This window comes from Barbus barbus (genome assembly GCF_936440315.1).
Source record: "Barbus barbus genome assembly, chromosome: 32".
In the NCBI taxonomy this organism is placed as follows: Eukaryota; Metazoa; Chordata; class Actinopteri; order Cypriniformes; family Cyprinidae; genus Barbus; species Barbus barbus.
Genome location: NC_136760.1, coordinates 19,085,332 through 19,105,024, shown reverse-complemented (window position 1 = coordinate 19,105,024; position 19,693 = coordinate 19,085,332). Strand labels below are relative to the sequence as shown.

The window sequence follows — 19,693 nt, the reverse complement described above, 5'->3', positions numbered from 1 at the left end:
TCTACAGAGGCACCATTGAGAGTGTGCTGACCAGCTGCATCACTGTCTGGTACGGGAACTGCAGTGTTGCTGACCGCAAGACCCTCCAGCGGACAGTGAACACAGCTGCAAAGATCATCAGTGCCCCTCTCCCCTCCATCCTGGACATTTTCCTTACACGATGCTCCAGCAAAACCAACAGCATCGTGAAGGACTCCACCCATCCCTCCCACAGTCTCTTCCAGCTCCTATCATCAGGAAGATGGTACCGGAGCATCAGAGCCCGCTCCGCCAGACTGCTCAACAGCTTTTTCCCCCAGGCTGTGAGAGCCCTGAACTCAAACCACCCCGCCCCCCTCTGAAACCCCATGCAAACCCCTACCTGCTGAAACATGGACACCCCCCAACCTTACCACACCAAAGAAAAAACTGTATGGAACTTTTTTTTGTGCAATTCGAAGTGTGCTACACACAGGTGAGTGGGCCTGTACAAACCTGTAGTAACACACTCTCCTCTATGTGCACTAGACAATTTACACACACTGCTGCGTGAACACAATCCCACAAAAGACTCAGCAATATATGTATGTTTACATGCTCAGGCACTACAAATCATCCTGCTCTGTTCCCCAACCAGCTGCTTGACTCAAAATGTCTCTCTTTGAACAAGCATTCGTATAGTTTGTATTTTTTATCTTTTATTTTTTAGTTTGTATAGGGTAAATATATATAGTATACTTATAGTTAAATCTGTCAGTAGGTTAGTTGTGTATAGGTTTATAGTGTTTTTTTACTTCATTGTTGTATGTCTGTATTTATGTAGCACCGTGGTCCTGCGAGGCACGACATTTTGTTCCACTGTATGTCCCCACATGTAGCAGAATGACAATAAAGCTCAACTTCAACTTCAACTAAATCAATGACTCAATGAAAATTATTCTCTTTTTTTTTTTTTTTTTTGTGAAGATAATCACTGATGTAATATGTCTGGGCATGTTAGGCAACTGTTAATCAACTCTATGACTTTCAATAAATCAGATTCAATTTGTATTTCATGTAATATCTGAAAATAATAAATACATCAATACAATTAAATGTATAAGCAATTCAGAGGACACAAATTCACACATTTTAACCTTTTATTTCAAATAAATATGCAGTATTTTACAAAGTGACAGTATAGGTTGTGTGAGCATAATGTAGAAATAAATATCCCAACTGCACTGTAATACCTTAAAAGAGCATAAAGAATAAATAAGTTCTAAATTACTTTCTGGTGCAACCATAGGCTACTGTTTCCAATCTACTCTTTGGTAGAAAATATAAGTAAATAAAGTCCATTATATAAATAAAAAGTCTGATGTGGATATCTGATATTGCTCTGTAACCGGCACTTGCACAATACCATGCTTCTTTATATTATACAGTCCAAAAGAAAGAATCCTACCCCTCAAGTTGAACTCAATGTTAAAACAGTGTTTGTCTGCTTAGGTTATGGATGTTTGCAAGATTACTGTAGATCCATCTGGCCATTGATGTTCCACCAGGCTGGCTCCATTTCCCCAAGGACATCCTCCAGATACTGAGAGGACAGATCTGGAAGTGGGGCCACAGGCTGTTCCTCAGCGAGCTTGACCCATGGGTTTCCACAGTTGGTGTATGGCACAGAGGGAGAGCAGTTTTCCAGTCCCATGTCCCAAAATGCAGAATCAGAAGAGGCAGGAGAGGTGGGAAGTGACTGCAGGCCACTAACACACCCAACGTTGGCACTTCCATGAGCGTAAGGAGGTGGTGGGTAGAAATGGTTCTTATCCTTGTAGGAATTCCCAAAACTCTGCGCTGTTAGATTCCATGTAGACTCAGGAGAGGACAGTGTGCTTCCTCCAGAGCTCCAGCTGTCTGCCACAGCTTGCAGATCAGAGGGAAAGGAAGGAGAATAAAAGCTGGTTCCCATAAGCCGGTTTTGCCGTGGCTTAATGGCAGGTGTGCTGTAGTCAGTTGGAGGAAATGTAAAGTGCTGCGGAGATGTTGGAGCCATCTGAATGTTGAAGGGCGCCTCTTGAATACCTCTCTGTTGGCCATTGGCCCCAACACTAGCCATGTGAGGGGGCAGAAAAGGGCTGGGCAGAGGAGAGGTACTATCCAGCTGTGGTGAGGTCCAAGTGGCTCTGTTCCTTAGGGTTCTGGCCCTCTTGTTCTGGAACCACACCTGGAAAAACAAAACACAGTTATGTTAGCATGTTGATGGATTAACATTTGTATAATTTTTGAAGTGTATGAAAACAGTTTGTTTTCTATATTGATGTTGACATACTTGAATACGAGACTCTGGAAGGCCTGTGGCTTGAGATAGACTTTCCCTGACACTAATACCAGGGTAGGGATCTACGCTGAAAGCCACTTTTAGAAGTTCCAAGTGTTTTTTGTTGAAACTGGTTCTCTTCCTGCGGCCTGCAATCTTACTGGCCTGCGAGTTTCCATCTTCAGCTGTAAGAGTAAAAATATATGCCATTATTAATTGTCTTGACATGTTTGAAAATGCATCAAGTGGATATAAATAATATAAATATTACAGAAAAGCAATTCTTACAATATCTTGAAAATATTTAAAAATGTATTATAATATTTCACAAAAGTTACTTAAATTAAATACTTAAAAAGAAGGAATTCTTACCAGTGCAGTCAGTCCACATGTCTTTCAATGATTTTTGATTGGAGAATGTAATAACGAGTAGGTCAAGCTGAATGCTTTGTTACTGCTCCTTGTGCTCTGACCAACAACTGAAGGTTGCCAATATTTCACTGTTTATACCTGCCCACCTTAGGTCCAGAAGGGGGCTGAACTAACACCTGTACACGTAAAAGGTTAAGTGGGCTCTGTGATCTCTAATGGGCAAGTCACACCTTCGTTCCTGCCACACCTTAATTTACACTTCATTCACCCATCATCTTTTGTTGTTCATCACAAACACTTGATCAATTTGCAAACATGTCAAGACAATTTGTAAGATTGTTGATATCAAAATAGCTTATGATGTAAGTAGTCTATTATGGCTTACTACTTTTGACAAAGAAATATATTTGCAGGTACATGGCCATATCTTTATTTGGATACATCACTTTACAATACATTACAGTACATTACAATACATTACATTTATGTATGTATGTATGTATTTATTTTTTTTTTTTTTTATTTAATGTTTGTTTTGTCATTTTACATTCAGCTTGCAAAGTTTATGGTGACTTTTATTTAATTTAAAATATCAAAAATAATAAAATATGTGAGTAGTAGCAAATATTTTACTCTACCTACCTATATTATTATTATTTGAACGATGAATTATAATTAATAACAATATATATTATAATAATGTATTGTTACAAGATATACATTTTAAGAAAAAATAATATATAAGTAGATTCCTATGTATTTTAATTTTATGTGTATATACTAATTTCAAGTACTGAAGTTTTGTATAACCACAATGATGTTTTAATAAAAACATTTTAAAACTGTATTTAATATTTCAAAAGAGGAATTGTTACAATACTTAATATATTTAAAATAATTAGATTTTTATGATCATGCCACACTATTTCTCATCACAGTTAAACGGTGTGATCCTAAAAGTAGCTAGTTTAGGACTTAAACATGTTTTGTGTTGCAATATTCTCTCAACCATAAAAAGGTACATATACTGTATATCATACAAGAAATAGAAAGATTATAATCTGCATTTAAATTTCATCATTTTGTGATAATCAAAGTAACAGATTACTTTTGTCGTAGGTGTGAATAGGCTTGATGAATGTGTCTACACCTCTTTGATTGATGTGCCCCAATCAGTTTATACAATTGCTCCTATGGAGCCAACTCATACACTTTCTCAACTGTAAATGCTCCTTTATTAATATGAATAAGCCCCAGTCACACATGCCTATAGGTCTATATGATTTTACCCCGACAATTATAATAATAATAATGTGATTATATTCCCCTATACCATATTTCCCAAGTTATTAGAACATGAAATCACTTTTTTTTAAAAGCAGCAATGGAATGCTCTTTTTTTAAACAATGAATACAATAATAAAGCTTAGCTCTTCTATTAAATCTTTTAAATTATGGCTAGTGTAAAGATAAATCTGCTGCTCTAAGGCTAGAGTCAGTATTGTTGGTACAGAATGGGCTAAGGTAAGCTGATATGACAATACTTATTCCAAGTGTATTTAGTATTTTTTTTGTAAATTTCACATGTTCCTGATTAAAATAAATAAATGAATAAATAGCACAACTAACAATTAATTGTGAATGTCAGAAATTTACTTTTTTTACTTAGGGGCAATATTTGTCTTTTGGAATTGATTTGATTTTTTACCTTAATATGGACATGTGATTTCTAACAAATAACACATAATGTGTTCCATATACTTGTAATATATATACATATAATATATTAATTGTAACTAGCTACTAAACACCTAACATGCATTTAGTAGTGACAAAGTAATACTATGAACAAAATATTATGAAATATATAAAATCCCTAATATTTTCAGTAGGCATGTCGTTTTTGTCACATTTGGTCACCTTATTGCCCCAAGGCCTGGTGAATTTATGGTCTTGGTCATGTTTCCTCATTCTGGATCTTAGAATAATTATGGCCTATACAGTGACAAACAATAGTAATATCTCAAATGTGAAATCAGTGGTCTCTACGATTTCTAATGGGCAAGTCACACATGCCACACCTTAATTTACACTTCATTCATTCATTGATCAAACACTTGATCAATTCGCAAACACGTCAAGACAATTTGCAAGACTGTTGACAGAAATATTATTTATAAGTATTACTGCTTACTACTTTTAAAAGAAGTATATTTGGAGGTATGTTACCATATTTTTCAGTATATTACATACATTTTAATAGTCTTTTTTGTAAATAAATCACTGTGATTATATACCTTACAAAGTTTATGATAACTTTGATTGAATGTAGAATATTATAAAACAGTTACAATTATAATAATACAGTAATACAGTTATAGCAAGCAGACATTTCACTCTATTTCTGAAATATATAAAAATGGTATTTTAAATATTTAAGGCAGTTTTGCCATCTTTGGTGACCTTCTGGTGAATTTCTGACCCTGGTCATCATTTATTCTAGATCTGAAGTTAATACCTTAAATATGAATTTTGGAGTTGTAAGTTGAAATGCAAGGACAATGTTTGTTTGATTTGTGAACTCACATCATTGTTATTTAGCTACTTATATAAAAAATATATCCGGAACAAAATATAAAAGTCTTATGAATATATTTGCATTAGTGCTGTCAAAATGATTAATCGCATCCAAAATAAAAGTTTTTGTTTACATTATATATGCATGTGTACTGTGTACATTTATTATGTATATATAAACACATACAGTATATATTTTGAAAATATTTACGTTTATATATTCATATTCTTATATTTTACATTATATATAGGCCTATTTCATTTCATAAATATATACATGCATGTGTTTGTATTTATATATACATAATAAATATACACAGTATACACACATATATTATGTAAAAAACTTTTATTCTGGATGCGATTAATCACGATTAATTGTTTGACAGCACTAATTTGCATTGACATTCATTGTAGTATTCATTTATTTATTTTGGAAATAATTACCCAGAGCATTTGTTACATAAATCTTTTAGATAACTATCATGGAAAAGTGTCTAATAAAATGTGATAAAGCCGCAAGTTGCAATAAGGAAAATGTCAGATTGTTTCAGTTCACATCATTGCAAATTAATGCTTGCTTTGTGTAAAATTTTATGTTCGTTTGTAAATCAGTCATTATGTTATGGAATCAAATGTAAAGGCCTTTAAATGTAATTGTTTTAACATTTATTGTAATAATATGTATTTTTTAGTCACTTATTTGTTTGGGAAATTAAGAGTTGTGTGCATTTGTTACATAAATCTGCTAGATAACTACCATATAAGAGTATTATTGTCATCATCATCATCATCACCACCATCAGACTAAACATTATTTGAACTATCTATCTTTAGAGGAATGATATTGTAGGTCAAGATGGCGCGCCATGATCTAGAGTGAGTCATGGCGTCCACAAAACAGCAGCATGCATGGCCACTTTTAAGCATGGACTTAACTGCTTCGAATACAGAGCGAGAACTGCATGGGCTTTACTCTAAACAACACGTTATATTCATGAATTAATCAAATGAGTATTATATTCCATTTATATACTTTGTTTCGAGGTCTAAAGCGAAATATCTGTTGGTAAAGACGACCTAATGAGTCTTTCAGGTAATCCATATTCATCCGCTCTGAGGTCCTGCCTCACGCGCAGCGAAGGGAGCGGAACCCGGATGGAACTGTCATGGCTGCCGTCGCCGACCTGCCAGTCTAAAGAGAAAAAAGAGGTAAATTTCTCCAAACTGCGCTTATTTAAAACAGCGGTATTAATTAAGACACAATGGCATTTAATTCAACTATACCGGTCACTTTTTTGAGTAGTGTGCTCCTGCGTTGACTTCTTTGTTTTTTAATCGTTTGATTACATCCAGCGTGGGTGGGGGCGACTTGCTTTATTTTTGTTGATGTGGATAAATAACATGGCTTATGAGTGAATGATTTTGAGTGACATCTGTAGACGTGTTCGCTTAGAGAGTAGCGGGATAGTCGGTGTGCATCCAGAAATGCACGGCCATAATTATCGTGTTGAGTCGATTGACAAGGCACTTCCTTTAGTTGAATGTATTGTGCGAATCCGCGTTGCACAAAGTTGGTGGATGTCAACTTCATTTAAATAACCGCCTTTAATCATTCGCAGATGGACGACTTAGTTGTTGAGTGTTGCTATTTTGTTTTTTAAAAGTTTGAGCATCTGTAGAGTGATTGTGAAGTAATCAATTCCTGGTCAAAACTTTGGTTAATATAGCATTTGAGGAAAACGAGTAGAGATAAATCAACGCTGTCTGTGACAAAGATGTGCATGAGATTACGGTCATGCTGATGAAGTTCACACTTGTTTACATATGAAATTATGTGCCATGCATCACTTCATATCTTAGTTACACCCACTTTCTAATCATGTTTAGTGTTTTCCTTCATTCTAGATTATAAAACGGTGTATGGAGGTCATCATACAAATATTAATCCATTTAACCCGAGTATTTCCACAGCTCCTTAGATAGACCAGTTAAATAAATGCATCTTCTAAAGTTTTAAAGTTGTCGATGCTGGTCATCAAACTTCATGATTGGTTAACAAGACCTAATAGAAAATAACAGTTTTCATGTGATGTAAAAATACTTTTAAATCGTAATTGATACTGTGAATCAATAAGTTAATATTGAATACTTAATGCAATTAATTTTTAAACATTAGTTTCCCACAAATTTGACTTAATGGCACGTTTATATGTGCAATTTTAAACTACATTAATAATAGACCCTTTGAATATTTGGTTTCAAAAATTCTCTGTGTATTATGATGTGTTTCAAAAGCGTGCTTGCAAACTTGAATTAAACTGTTGTAGTAATGATATAGTTTATACCTGCCATGTAAAAATGATTACATGAAATCAAGACAGTTTGCACTTTCATATACAGTTGACAACTCTGTGTAAAGTATATCAACAACTCTATTACCTTTGACTCAAATAAAATTTTGATCACAACCAGTGTGATTAAATGATTTAATTGCAAATTGTACTGATTGAATTGTTTGAATCACAACATATTTGTTGAGTTTAACATTTGGGAGTTCAATAATGAGTCAAGACACAAATATGTTGTAAATTTGCAGTTGGAATTTCTTGTTCTGGTTCATTCTTCACACTGGAGCGCTATATTCTGCACTGTAAACAGTGTACTACTCATTTTGGAAAATGTAGGAAATCATCCATGTATTTATAGAACATTGGCATGCTATACATAGTATACAAGCTATGAACTGCAGCAGTAATAGCAGGGTTCCCACGGATCATGGAAATTCTGGAATAGCATGGAATTTTAAAAGGTCTATTCCAGACATTGAAAGTTTTTTGTCCAAGTCATGGAATATCAGGGATTTTTGTTCGTCAACTCGAGCTGGTAAAATGTAAAAACTGTAACTTGAATGCAATGTAAGTCGCTTTGGATAAAAGCGTCTGCTAAATGCATAAATGTAAATGTAACTCCATTCAGTACTCGCGTGCTGTGTTCTGTGTAAACAGCGTGTACAAACAGCCACGACTCTGACGCGTGAGCCCTGAATTGAGTTTCTCTCAGCGTCTTTCTTGTGCCTGAATGTGCAAATACATACAAAAGTATAAAAACCCCGTCTTGGAAAGTAACTTTGTAGCTTTAACAATGATTAATCTATATTTAATCATTTTACAGTGGAGTAGCCTACATGCACCCATTCGAGCAGACATTTTTTTTTTTATATTTTAGAGCGTCTTCTGTTCCGTGGACACAAACTGCACTGTCTGCAATCATTTCCCAAATGCCATTTGTGTGGAAATATTACGTTATTATTATAATTAGTCTGTAAACGGCCATTAACAGAGGCCAGAGATGCTGAGGACGGACGCTAAGAGGAGAAAATTCCATAACAGTCAGAACAAGATTCATGACGCGTGAAATATAGGAATCCTAAATATTGAATTTTAGATCAGGAACTGGTTGTTTTCAGAAAAGTTTTCATGGCGTTTTCTTTTCATCTTGCCTCTGTATAATGCATTTAAATGAGTGTTAACCCACATGCAGTGTTTACAGCGGCAACCAAGGAAACGCTATCACTGTTCCATAAGGGCCACCTGCTGTCAGAGAGCGAAATTGCGTCTCATTCAGCCCATCTGCTGTTTCTGTTTCACATAGCATGATTTCACAAAGCTAAAGTCACACCATTCTGTTTTTGCTTCAGATTTAGAAATTATGCAGTCTAAAATAAATCAAACATTGCACGTGTTTATTTTTAATTTTTTTTATTATTGATTCATGATTAAAATGCAGTGGTTACCTTGCCACTAATTTCAGATGGCAATGAAAAATCAAGGTGCAACGCAGAGTGAAGAATATGCAAATGTTATTTTAAAAGTAATTATTAAATTTCTGTACCTGAACACCTACAAACATTAAAAACTGAAGTAAAATTTCATTTCTATCTTTGTGCTATATATTTAATTTTGCTATTACTTGCAATTTGTTCGTATTTACTGGCTATCACTTGTCTTTAATAATGATTTTTTATGTTTTTCTGTGGTATTAACATTGAAATCGAGAATTGTACAATTTTATTAGTATCTAAAATATTGGTGTCAAGTTTATTTATTAGAATACAAAAATCCAATTTTATAAAAGTAACTATTTTATTTTATTTATTTATTTTTTGTGGCAAGGCTAGTGAAAATATTAACAGGGCAAGTAATCATTTTAACCACTGAAAAAATCCCTATCATTGCGCCCTGGGCTATTTTTACAGCTCCATTTTATTCCCTTCCTGCTCGTCAACTTGCAATCACTAAGTCAAATGCAGTCACCAGGCTGTACCGGTTAACTAAGGCAAATATGCCAGAAAATTTACATTTTTAGGAGCTTTGGCTATAAAATGACCTCTTCAAAGACCGAGTTTAAAAATAAAAATTATATAAAATATCAAAGAGCATTTAACGTTAAAAAGCAAAAAATAATTGCTCCGCACAACATCGGACTGTTTTTCCATTCATTATAGGTCATGGAAATTCGGCTTTTTAGTCAGTGAAAGTCAGGGAATTTGACATTTGACTTTGAGTGGGAACCCTGTAATAGGTGTGGTAAGATAGTATGCTGTTCTGAACATCTCTGAAACTCAGAATGCAGAATGCTCCACAGATTTTCACAGAATTTGTAGAATATTCAGAAACTTCTGAGTGTAGAATATTAAAAAAAAAAAAATTAATACGTCTTATTTTGTAGTATACATCTCAAAGGCAGCTTATGCTATAGTTATTTAGGATATGAGGAATTGAGATGAATAGCGTTGAAATATTTCTGTCCTTCTTTCATGATGGAAATGCCAAGACGACAAGCATTAAAGGCAAAAAGTCATTTTTAAACAAATACTAGCATTGCAAAGCGTATACACTCAACGCGTTGTATTAAATTAAAGCATAGTAGCTTTTACTAAAGGGGTCGTTTTCCTTAAATGCTGTAAAGATTAATTGTGCAGTAGTACTATTATTCCCATATTACAATATAATAATGCTTGTTTGTTTTTTAATATTGCAGGAGCCTTTATTCTAAAGCATGGAGGTTGACCTGACGACATCAGATGATCCCCCTGAAAGCCATGACCCGAGCCAGGATGATGACACCTCACTGGACCACACTTTGCCTCTCGATTTGGCACATCAGCTTCCAGAGACAGCCTCTTGCAATGAACATTGTGACCAAGATGAAACACCCCCTGAGGAGTCAGCCACTGATAATCTTCACACAGACAGCAAAGCTTCTGGAAAGACTCCATGTAAGATGCAGCAGGGTGCAATCTTCTCTGGAAAAATACTGAGTTTTTGTTGCTCTGAATGCAAAGATGACACCACTTACAGCCCTAACGACTTGCTGAAACATTTTCAAGGAACACACAAGGGGACTCTTCCAACTTATCCTTGTGATCTGTGCTTGTTTGTCACCAATGAATTCTCATCTCTTCAGCGACATCGCATCGGACATCGAAACACTTTGGTCACGTGTGAGATTTGCAACGATGGGGTGCAGTATTCACTTTTTTTGCTCACCAGGCACTTTACCAACTGCCACAGCCGTAATGGACAGTTTCTCTGTAAAAAGTGTGAGTTCTCCACCCGAGATACTGGAACCTTTGTTCAACACATCCATCATCACAATGAACGTAATCACAAATGTGTGAAATGTCCACATACTAGCCCCACACAAGGGGAGCTGCAGAGGCATAACATGGTGCATTCTGGGACTTTTCCTTTCTCTTGTCAGATTTGTGGCTATACTGCAGGTCGCAGAGATTATCTGAACAAACATCTTACTGTGGCACACGGTGAGGAAATGAACAAGTGGAGAACAAATGAGGACAGTTCTGGAGTTAATTCACCTGGATTAAAACGGTTGCATAAAAAGTCTCCTCCAGTTGGAGGATCCAGAGAATCGCAGTGGATGTCCAAACGTAACTCAATCGCCGGTGTAGGTCTGCTTGATCATAACGGCAGGTTGTTTAATCCTGAAAAAACCTTGGAGGAGACCCAGCAGTTACTTGAAAGAGCTGTTGGGGTTAAAAAAGAGAGTGTTAAATGGACAAAGTCTACCCTAAAAAGTGAGACGCAAACTTTGCACCTCATTCCATCAACAACGCCACAACCAAAGTTACAAGAGCATGAGATTAGTCCAGGAAGTCCAGGACTTCTGAATTCAACCAACAGCAATGGACTGACTGTCTTTATGGTGAAAAATAAAATTTCTATTCCACCGAACTGCACCACTAAAGTCATGGGTTTTAAGATGGTAGATGGTAAAAAACATTTAGTTCTAAAAGTCATACCGACAAAACAAGAGGACTCCGCTGAAAATGAGGTTTCTGATTCACACCTTGGTGACGATGAAGATAAAATAACCAGCAGTCCCTGCTCTTCATCCTCACCAAGCATAGGATCTCTCCTCAGTTTAGAGTCTGGAGAATCAAATGAGATATCTTCCATAAAAGATGAGTCACAGGAAGTTGAAAATCACATTGGCAACCATCTTCCCCCAACAGAGGAGCACAAAGTTAGCTTTGAGAGTGCAAGGAAAGCTAAAGCAGGGCAGGTTAATAATGAGGATACTGAAGTCTCGCATAGTGTTGAAGTACTGTCTACGGCATCAAAAGATGCTGCACTTTCCTTGTGTCAGAGCCGTCAATCCAATGGAAGGTCATCGCCACATCTTCATGAGGAATCTGTTCTCTGTTCAAGTGAGAAATGCTCCACTGATGATATCCAGACAGCCAGCGCACTTCCTGTTTCAACTAAAGAGCTTTTCTCCACTGATTCTGAGACCACACTTTCTGATTTGCAGATGGCTCAAGTAGATGCATCTAAATATGAAGCTAAAGCATTAGCTTCAGTTATGCATGAACCCTCAGGATCACAGCCATCTACTGATGAAACCACACGTTCTGATGCAGTTTCTGATTCAAAATCAAACCTTGAAATGTCTGTAGAAGGCAAGTCCACAAACACTGATATCCTGAAATCTAAACTTCCATCAAAAACAACTGTAGATGCAACATTGGCGGTGATGTTAGAAGAATCTCTTATGCAGGAACCATGTGAGAATAGCACTGAACCAAACTCCCCTATTAAAAGTCCTGTCAAAAAGAGCATCTTTGATTTAGTGGCTAAAGAAGGGCAGGATTCATATTCTGACAAAGTTGAGACCTTATGTAAGATGACTGACATCAAGACCTGTACCGCAGAAGTTGGAGAGAGCTTTCAGTTTTGCTCAAATGCTCATTCTGAATCGAGTGAGACTCCAGCCTCAGACAGTAATGTTCTAAAGTCCTCTGAAGTAACTAAAAACAAAACCACAGAGGCAAACGCACAAAATGAAACTAGTAAAAGTGCATCAACTGAAGCCAAAGATAGTAACACAGAAGTTGAAAATAACTTTCTCAATTCCCATTCCCCAAGTCAAGAGGTATTTAGTTTCCACAATTATTCTAAAGACACTTCTGGGAGCTCTCCTGATTCATTGCTGCCTGAGGAAGACTCACCGCAGGGCCTGGAGGAAGAAGAATGCGAGGAGGATTTTGGTGATTGGAGCTTAACTCTGCCAGCATCACCTCCTCTTCCAACTGAAGAAGATAGCAAGGGAGGGGCTAATGAGAGTGATCTGGTCTCTGAAAGTGGAGAGAACGCATTAGAGAGAGTGTCAGATAGTGATATTGAGGTCGATGAGTGCATAGCTACTGTCGATGATTCACTCATGCCTGTGCTTCCAGAAAAAGAAGAAGCAACTTGTTCATCAGCACCAGAGAAGAAACAAGAAGGTATCACCTTTGCGAGCGAGAACACAGCAGCAAGCGTGAATAGTGCGGCTGTTTTGGGCAAGATACTTGAAAAGCACTCAGACGCCATAATCAGCCAGCAACTTGAGAAAGAAAGAATGAGGTCTTCAGTGACAGTACGAGAAACTTCTAGGCCGACCAAAAACACACTTCGGATCTTGCAGACACCTGAAGGAAAACAGCAGATGTTCCTTCAAACTACAGACACTCCATATGCCGTGCCAGTTCAGCTGAAAAGTGGAGCTGGGTTCAAGCTAATTACTAAGTCCTGTTCTCCCAAAATTAATGTGTCTTATGTGAAGCCCGGGATTGAGATGGCCAGCAAGGCTACGGGAGTAGCTCTCACTTTAAACGGAGGCAGAATCGGCATGTCTGCACAAAGTTCAAATCTTGAAACAAAAGGTCAAGCGTCTGCCCAGATGGCACCAAGTGGCAGTGGAAACCGCTACTTCGTCAATGCTTCGGCTCTTAAAACATCTCTTCTCTTATCAGGTGCTGTCAAGTCCTCATCTGGAGAACAGGCGACCAATGTGCCACAGACTTGTTATTTGGTTCAGAGACCACTCCCTGTTACCCCGGTTAGTAGTGAGTCAAGTGGTTCAAGTCCTAAGACTGTACTTGCAACTCGTCCTGTATTGGCCATGCCTGTGAATGCTGCAGACGAAACCAGCCCCTTGCAGGCTGGGAGACAAGCTTACTTGGTTAGATATATTTCTCCTGCCAAGTCAGGTATACTTTTAAACAATTCAGACGGGAAATCTTTGAACCAGGGCAACCAAGTGAACGATGCTGGCAAAAACAGGGTTTTCCTTAAGATAGTTAGAGGGCCCAACGGCACTAGATTTCTCTCCACTGCTCCATACACCACATCCAAAAAATCTGTATACCTTTCCACAAGCTCTCTACAGTCACCTTGTTTGTTAATGTCCTCAAATAAATCTTTAACCAATGTGTCGGCAGGATTTAAAACCTCTACTAATCCACAAGGTCTCATTCATAAACTCATCCCTGCATCCCAGCTTAAATATATTCTATCCCAGTCCAATGTTCAAATCAAAAGCAGGGCTGATCACGATGTAGCATTACAGACATCGCCACTTGCTCCCTGTTCCATCCGTCCGCGAAGCCAAAGGAAACGGAGGCGAAGGGCTTTGTTTGAGGAAATGCTGGAGAGCTCCTCCAAAATGAGGAGAATCTCAAGCAAGTCGTCGGCCGAGAAAGACGCTACCTCAATTTGGGAGCCTGTTGCGAAAGATGTTGTGAGAACGCTGAGGCTCTGTCCCTTTAGTCCACTTCAAGAAATCAAATGTCCCCGGCGCAACCAACCTGTGGTTGTGCTGAACCATCCGGATGCAGACATTCCTGAGGTTGCTAGCATCATGAGGTCAGTGAGCAAATACAAAGGTGAAGTTCTCAAGGTGGCACTGTCCCAAAATACAGTTAAAGCCCTGTCGGAGTCTCCAAGAACACTTTCAAAGCAGAATGCTTCCAATGGTAGTGGGGGTGAAAGATCAAGGCCAGTAGGAGGTGCTGTTCAAGAGAGATTCATACTGAAACTGAAGTTAAAAAAGACCAGCAGAAATAAATATGAGGTGGTGAGGTCCTCATCTGCTGGTTCAGAGCAGCAGTCAACATTTTGTTGCTGGTTTTGCGGCCGAGTTTTCAACAACCAAGAGGACTGGATCGGCCATGGTCAACGGCATCTAATGGAGGCAACAAGAGACTGGAATAAGCTGTTCTAATGCAACTACAAAGCCCCTGGATTGGGCCAAATGCCATCCTTCATTGTAGAAAACATTTTGTTGTAATATTTTCTTTTTTTTTAATAGTACAGTAAGATACAGTTAACCTGTTGATATTATTTTTCCATAGATTTTTCTTCAGAAGCTTTTAAAGGGTATAGTGTAATAGAGAAGAGTTTGGTACCTGAAACAAGTTTGTATGTAAATAATTTTCACCCTTGTATATTTAAATCAAAACCCTTGAGTATGTATAGAACGGAACTGTGAAAACTGGACACACTGTATGTTTATGGTGCAAGCAGAAAGATCACTGGTATAAGATGGTGCTGTCTCTTATAGACCTCTTTTAATGCAGACAATTGAACTGAATTCTCAGGTAATTCCATAATTTTTGAATGAGTGAGTGAATGGTCCAGTTTATAAAAAAGTAATGTGTTTGATTGTAGATTTTTTATACCATCTAAGTATAGTTTAAGTTGGCTGCATTGTCATACCTACATCACTGAACCAATTTTAATTTCTGATTAATTATTATTTCTGAATAAATAATTTTATTTATTCAGAAATAAAAATGGCCATTTTCTCACCCTCATGTCATTCCATACCTGTACAGCTTTTTCTTATGTGAAACACAAAACAACATGAAATATATATCACCAGTTTTATCCATGCAGTTAATTTCCCCGCTGAATTTCATTCTATGGACATTTTTCAAAATATCTTCATAAAGGGTTGATGTGACATGAGGGTGAGTAAAAGATGATTGAATTTGAATTTTAAGGGTGAACCATCCTATTATTAATAGTTACTTATTTGTGGTTATAGCTTTTAAGAGTATGATGATTTATAACACACAATGAATACGATCCATCTGTTTAAGTTACAATGGATTATATTTCTCATAGTTATAATGTATTATAAGTCTCATATATTTAGGAGTTGTGACACACACGATATTGCCTAAAAACATGCCCAACTGGTTCCTGTGGAAACCATCCTGTTAAAATGTTGTGTGATTTGAAGTGGTTTGCCATTAATACGCAGTATTTGTTCTCATGTTGTTTGTTTGGGTCAGTTTCATGTTTCGCTGGTACCATGCATCTCCCTTCATTATGTCAGCTCAGACCCGGTGTCATTTCAGTAGCAATAATGGACTTTATAATGCTGTAGTTGGAATTTTTCTCTGTAAAGATATTCTGAACCTACATCTGTCAGTTATGGCTTTGGTGCTTTTGTTGTCCTATTCCTTATTTGAAATGAAGTAATGCACCTGTAAATGTACTATTTTGCTTTACTAAAAAAACATAAAACAGGATGTATTGAGATGCAAGACAACAAACCTCAAATAGCCAACCAAACACTAACTGTATTTTCGTTTTCTGTGATACTTCGAGTGCCTCATTCTGCCTCAAAGTTTTAAAAAGAGGGTCTGTTTTTCCATGGTAAAGTCCAGATTTGTAAGATTCGTGTGCTTAGCAGAGTTCAAAGATTGAAAGTTGTGACCATTTATTCGCTACATTGATTTTTGTTTTCAACTGATTTATAAACCACAAAATTAGGAGTTGAGGCTTTAGACACTATCCCCCGGTTTCACAGACAAGGCTTAAGCCTAGTCCTAGACTAAAATGTAAATCTTAGCTGTTTCAAATGGAATAAACTTGCACTGACTGATCTTAAAATATATCAGTGACTTTCTTTTGTCTCAAGATGCGCCCCAGTAATGTTTTTTTCTAAGCATGTTTATAAAAATTACTTAAATGTCCTAATTGAACTATGGCCTAATCCTGGCTTAGTCTAAGCCCTGTCTGTGAAACCGGGCCTATATTCTCATTGATAGCCCTAATATCAAGTCTTTTCAAAATGGGTTTATGTTTCATAGAAACAATTGTTTGAAAGTTTAAAACTCATCAAAACACAACTGAGATGGTCGTTTTAGTTATAGCATTCAATATATCCTTTGAATTAAAAGCACAGTTACTAGAAATTTAACACGGCTATTGTTTTAAATGTCAACACTGTCCAGAGCTGACGGTGTACTCAATGGTGCTTTTAAATCTGTGAGTTTGCTAATTTTTGAGGGTTTTTTTTAAATATAATTTCTTGTTAAAGATAAATAAACACCCCACAAGTGCTCCGATCTGCCACACTTAACTCCCCGAGAGATCTCTGTAATTGTGTCCATTAATTGGTCTTTGTCCATTGTGCTTGAAAGAAGCTTTGATGGCAGAGAGGTAATAATCCATCCTTGATTTAAGTAGCTAGTGTTCAGTGTTTTAGAGTTGTCTGAATAAATCAGTGGATTTTCTGAAGCTTTACATTCCAATGTTCACTCGGTTAACTTTGTTTCTAACATGTGAGAACTATGTTGTTAGCCTATAAAGTTTTATTTTCAATATTCACTCAGTATGTTTGTCACCCTCTTTGTGACATGACAATCACTGTTATACATGTGAAGTAGTGGAGCTGTTTATGCAAACCATAACAGTTGACAAATATTCAGCTCAAACGGACCAGCTTGAAACAAGTATGTCACGCCATGAATGAGCAAAAATATAGTCCTCACTCAGACACCTGTCAGCCAAATAATGTTTGTCCTCAAGCAAAAACGTCCTTCCTCGTTGTAATGCCCGTGTCACACAGGTTTTATTGGGATCTGAGAGACAAGTTTATTTTTTTATGCTAAGTGCCTAAAATGTGATGCACCAGGTTGACACTATATTGTACTGTATTTACCTCCTTGCAGTTCCTTCTTTAATAAATGTAAATACCTTTGAACAAGATGGTTATTTTTTATGACTGCAAAATATCTTTACACTTTTATCACCTTTGGCATTTGTATGTTATTTTAAATCTGGTCTGGCAGGCAGATGTTGCAAGGGATCACTCACCTCTAGATGGCAGTATTGCATTAGGTTAGTAAAACAGCACCGTCTTTATAATGTCAAGCAGAGGGTGTTTTACTGGCACATTGGTGTAATATTGACTGCATTGGTATTCAACAGTATGATGGGGCATTTCTCCTCTGGCAAGAAATGTATTCTCAACATTTTTATGGAGTCAGCTACTCTTCTAAGGAATTCACAATAGAGCAAATGTATGTTTATCAATGCCTTATTTGCTGTTTGGTCTGAGATTATTATTAATACAATAGTATAATTCATTCACTTCATTTGCAAATATTCAACAAAGTTGCAGACGTACAAATGATGAACCCTTTCAGAGATCTTTATGCCAATCTTAGAGCTACTGTATGGTAATAAAATTCATATATCTCTCACATAATCACTTCCTATAAGGACAGCAGCTTCTAACTGCGAAATGAACTTTTATAGCCTCATTTAATGTTGTAGATTCACTAATCACTTTAATATTCTCATATTTGTTAGCCACAGTTTAGTGACCCTAAACTAAAAAAATTGTATGTCAAGTTTGTTGAAAAATATCAAACCATTGTTTTGGCCAACATTTAATAATACTTTTATTATTTTTAATTTAAAATGTAAAATTGTCCTTCAGTATAGTTGGCAAATAGTTGTCACTTGCCTGGAAGTATGCAAGAATAGTGTTTTTAATGAACATGAATAAAATATACATATTGAATGGTATTAGAAATATACAAGTTTTTAAGCAAGGCATGTATCAGTTAAATATGTAATGATAGTAGAAAAAAGGGAGTATAAGAAGTCTTTTCATTTCTCTTCTAATAAAATGGGGTTTCTTATTATTTCTACAAATTTCTGGGCCTTTTCATTTTCATATATTCCAATGACACTGGCCTATTTTATGAGTCATGCTAGTGTGGATGTTATGTATCAAATGAAACAGAATCTATATACAGTATGTATAGAGTTTAACAGTACATGACACTCCAAATGAATGTATTTATTATCCTATTTTAGACGCTGTCCCATACACGCACTAATTTACCAGACTTTGGTTTGGCTTTCAACTTCATTCTCATGAAGGCTCTGTCATGATAATGAGGGCAAAATTTCTACCCAGGCTATGATTTGCCGTGAGTCATTATCCTTTGTCACTATGAGGATATTTGTGATGCATAAATGGGGCGTTGAAGCAAGGGAGACTTATAGCCTCATGAGTGGATCACATAATACCCACAATCAAACAGATCCCAGATCTGTGACTGACTGATTATTTTGGGATCAGCCGATTGATAGAAAAAGTGTGGACCCTCACTGAGCAGGAAAGTGAGAGACAGGTCCGCCTGCTTTGACAGGATTTAAATAGGTCAGGCTTGTACCAGAGCTGTCTGCAGACTGCCTCTGACTTCCTGCCATTGAAGTGGGTTCAGGCCATGAAGTGGCCTGCGGGAAAGAGGGATGGCAGCCCATTCCAAGAGAAATGAAGCATTAACACACAAAGATGAGAAAAGGAAGGAAAAAGAAGAGGACAGCACTGATTAAGCTATTGTTATACAGTCACCATTTTTTTGTGTTGCTTAATAACATATGTAATTATATATATATGTATGTATAAAATGATGTTTGAAATGTAATTATTATTAAATACCAGTAAAAATACCAACAACAAGCTACTCTGAGTTTTCTGCCCAAACTTACCTGGAAGTAAATTTTCAATTTAAAATATATACGTCTTTCTCTCTCTTTATATATAAAACCTCATATATAGATATATCTTACCCCATGTGACATCATATGGCCAAGAATCGTTTAAAAAAGAACCATCCTTGAATTTTAAGCAAAGAAAGCTATTTATAAGACACCTGTCCACATGCTGTTCTATTCCTGTCCTGTGCCTTCCCCCGCCTATGGATCTATTTATCCTCCTTCCTATTCGGTACCTATTCACTGCTTCCTCCACCTCCCACTCTCTCTGATAGTATGTCATCTGACTTGAGTTGTGCGTTCTGTC

The 19,693-nt window shown here is 36.7% G+C and overlaps 2 protein-coding genes across 2 annotated transcripts; one reads left to right on the top strand and one right to left on the bottom strand.

Moving 5' to 3' along the window:
• Positions 1–1,489: 1,489 nt before the first annotated feature.
• Positions 1,490–2,672, bottom strand: mxtx2 (mix-type homeobox gene 2; the record flags this gene model as incomplete). The annotated part of the gene is made up of 3 exons (XM_079389788.1): positions 1,490–2,188; positions 2,294–2,466; positions 2,654–2,672. 3 exons carry the CDS (start codon positions 2,670–2,672, stop codon positions 1,490–1,492), a joined length of 891 nt encoding a protein of 296 aa, XP_079245914.1.
• Positions 2,673–6,361: 3,689 nt separating this feature from the next.
• On the top strand, positions 6,362–17,567 carry LOC306852069 (zinc finger protein 518A-like). The gene is made up of 2 exons (XM_079388679.1): positions 6,362–6,442; positions 10,274–17,567. The coding sequence occupies exon 2, from the start codon at positions 10,292–10,294 to the stop codon at positions 14,798–14,800; it is 4,509 nt and encodes a 1,502-aa protein (XP_079244805.1). The 5' UTR covers positions 6,362–6,442; positions 10,274–10,291; the 3' UTR covers positions 14,801–17,567.
• Positions 17,568–19,693: the final 2,126 nt, after the last annotated feature.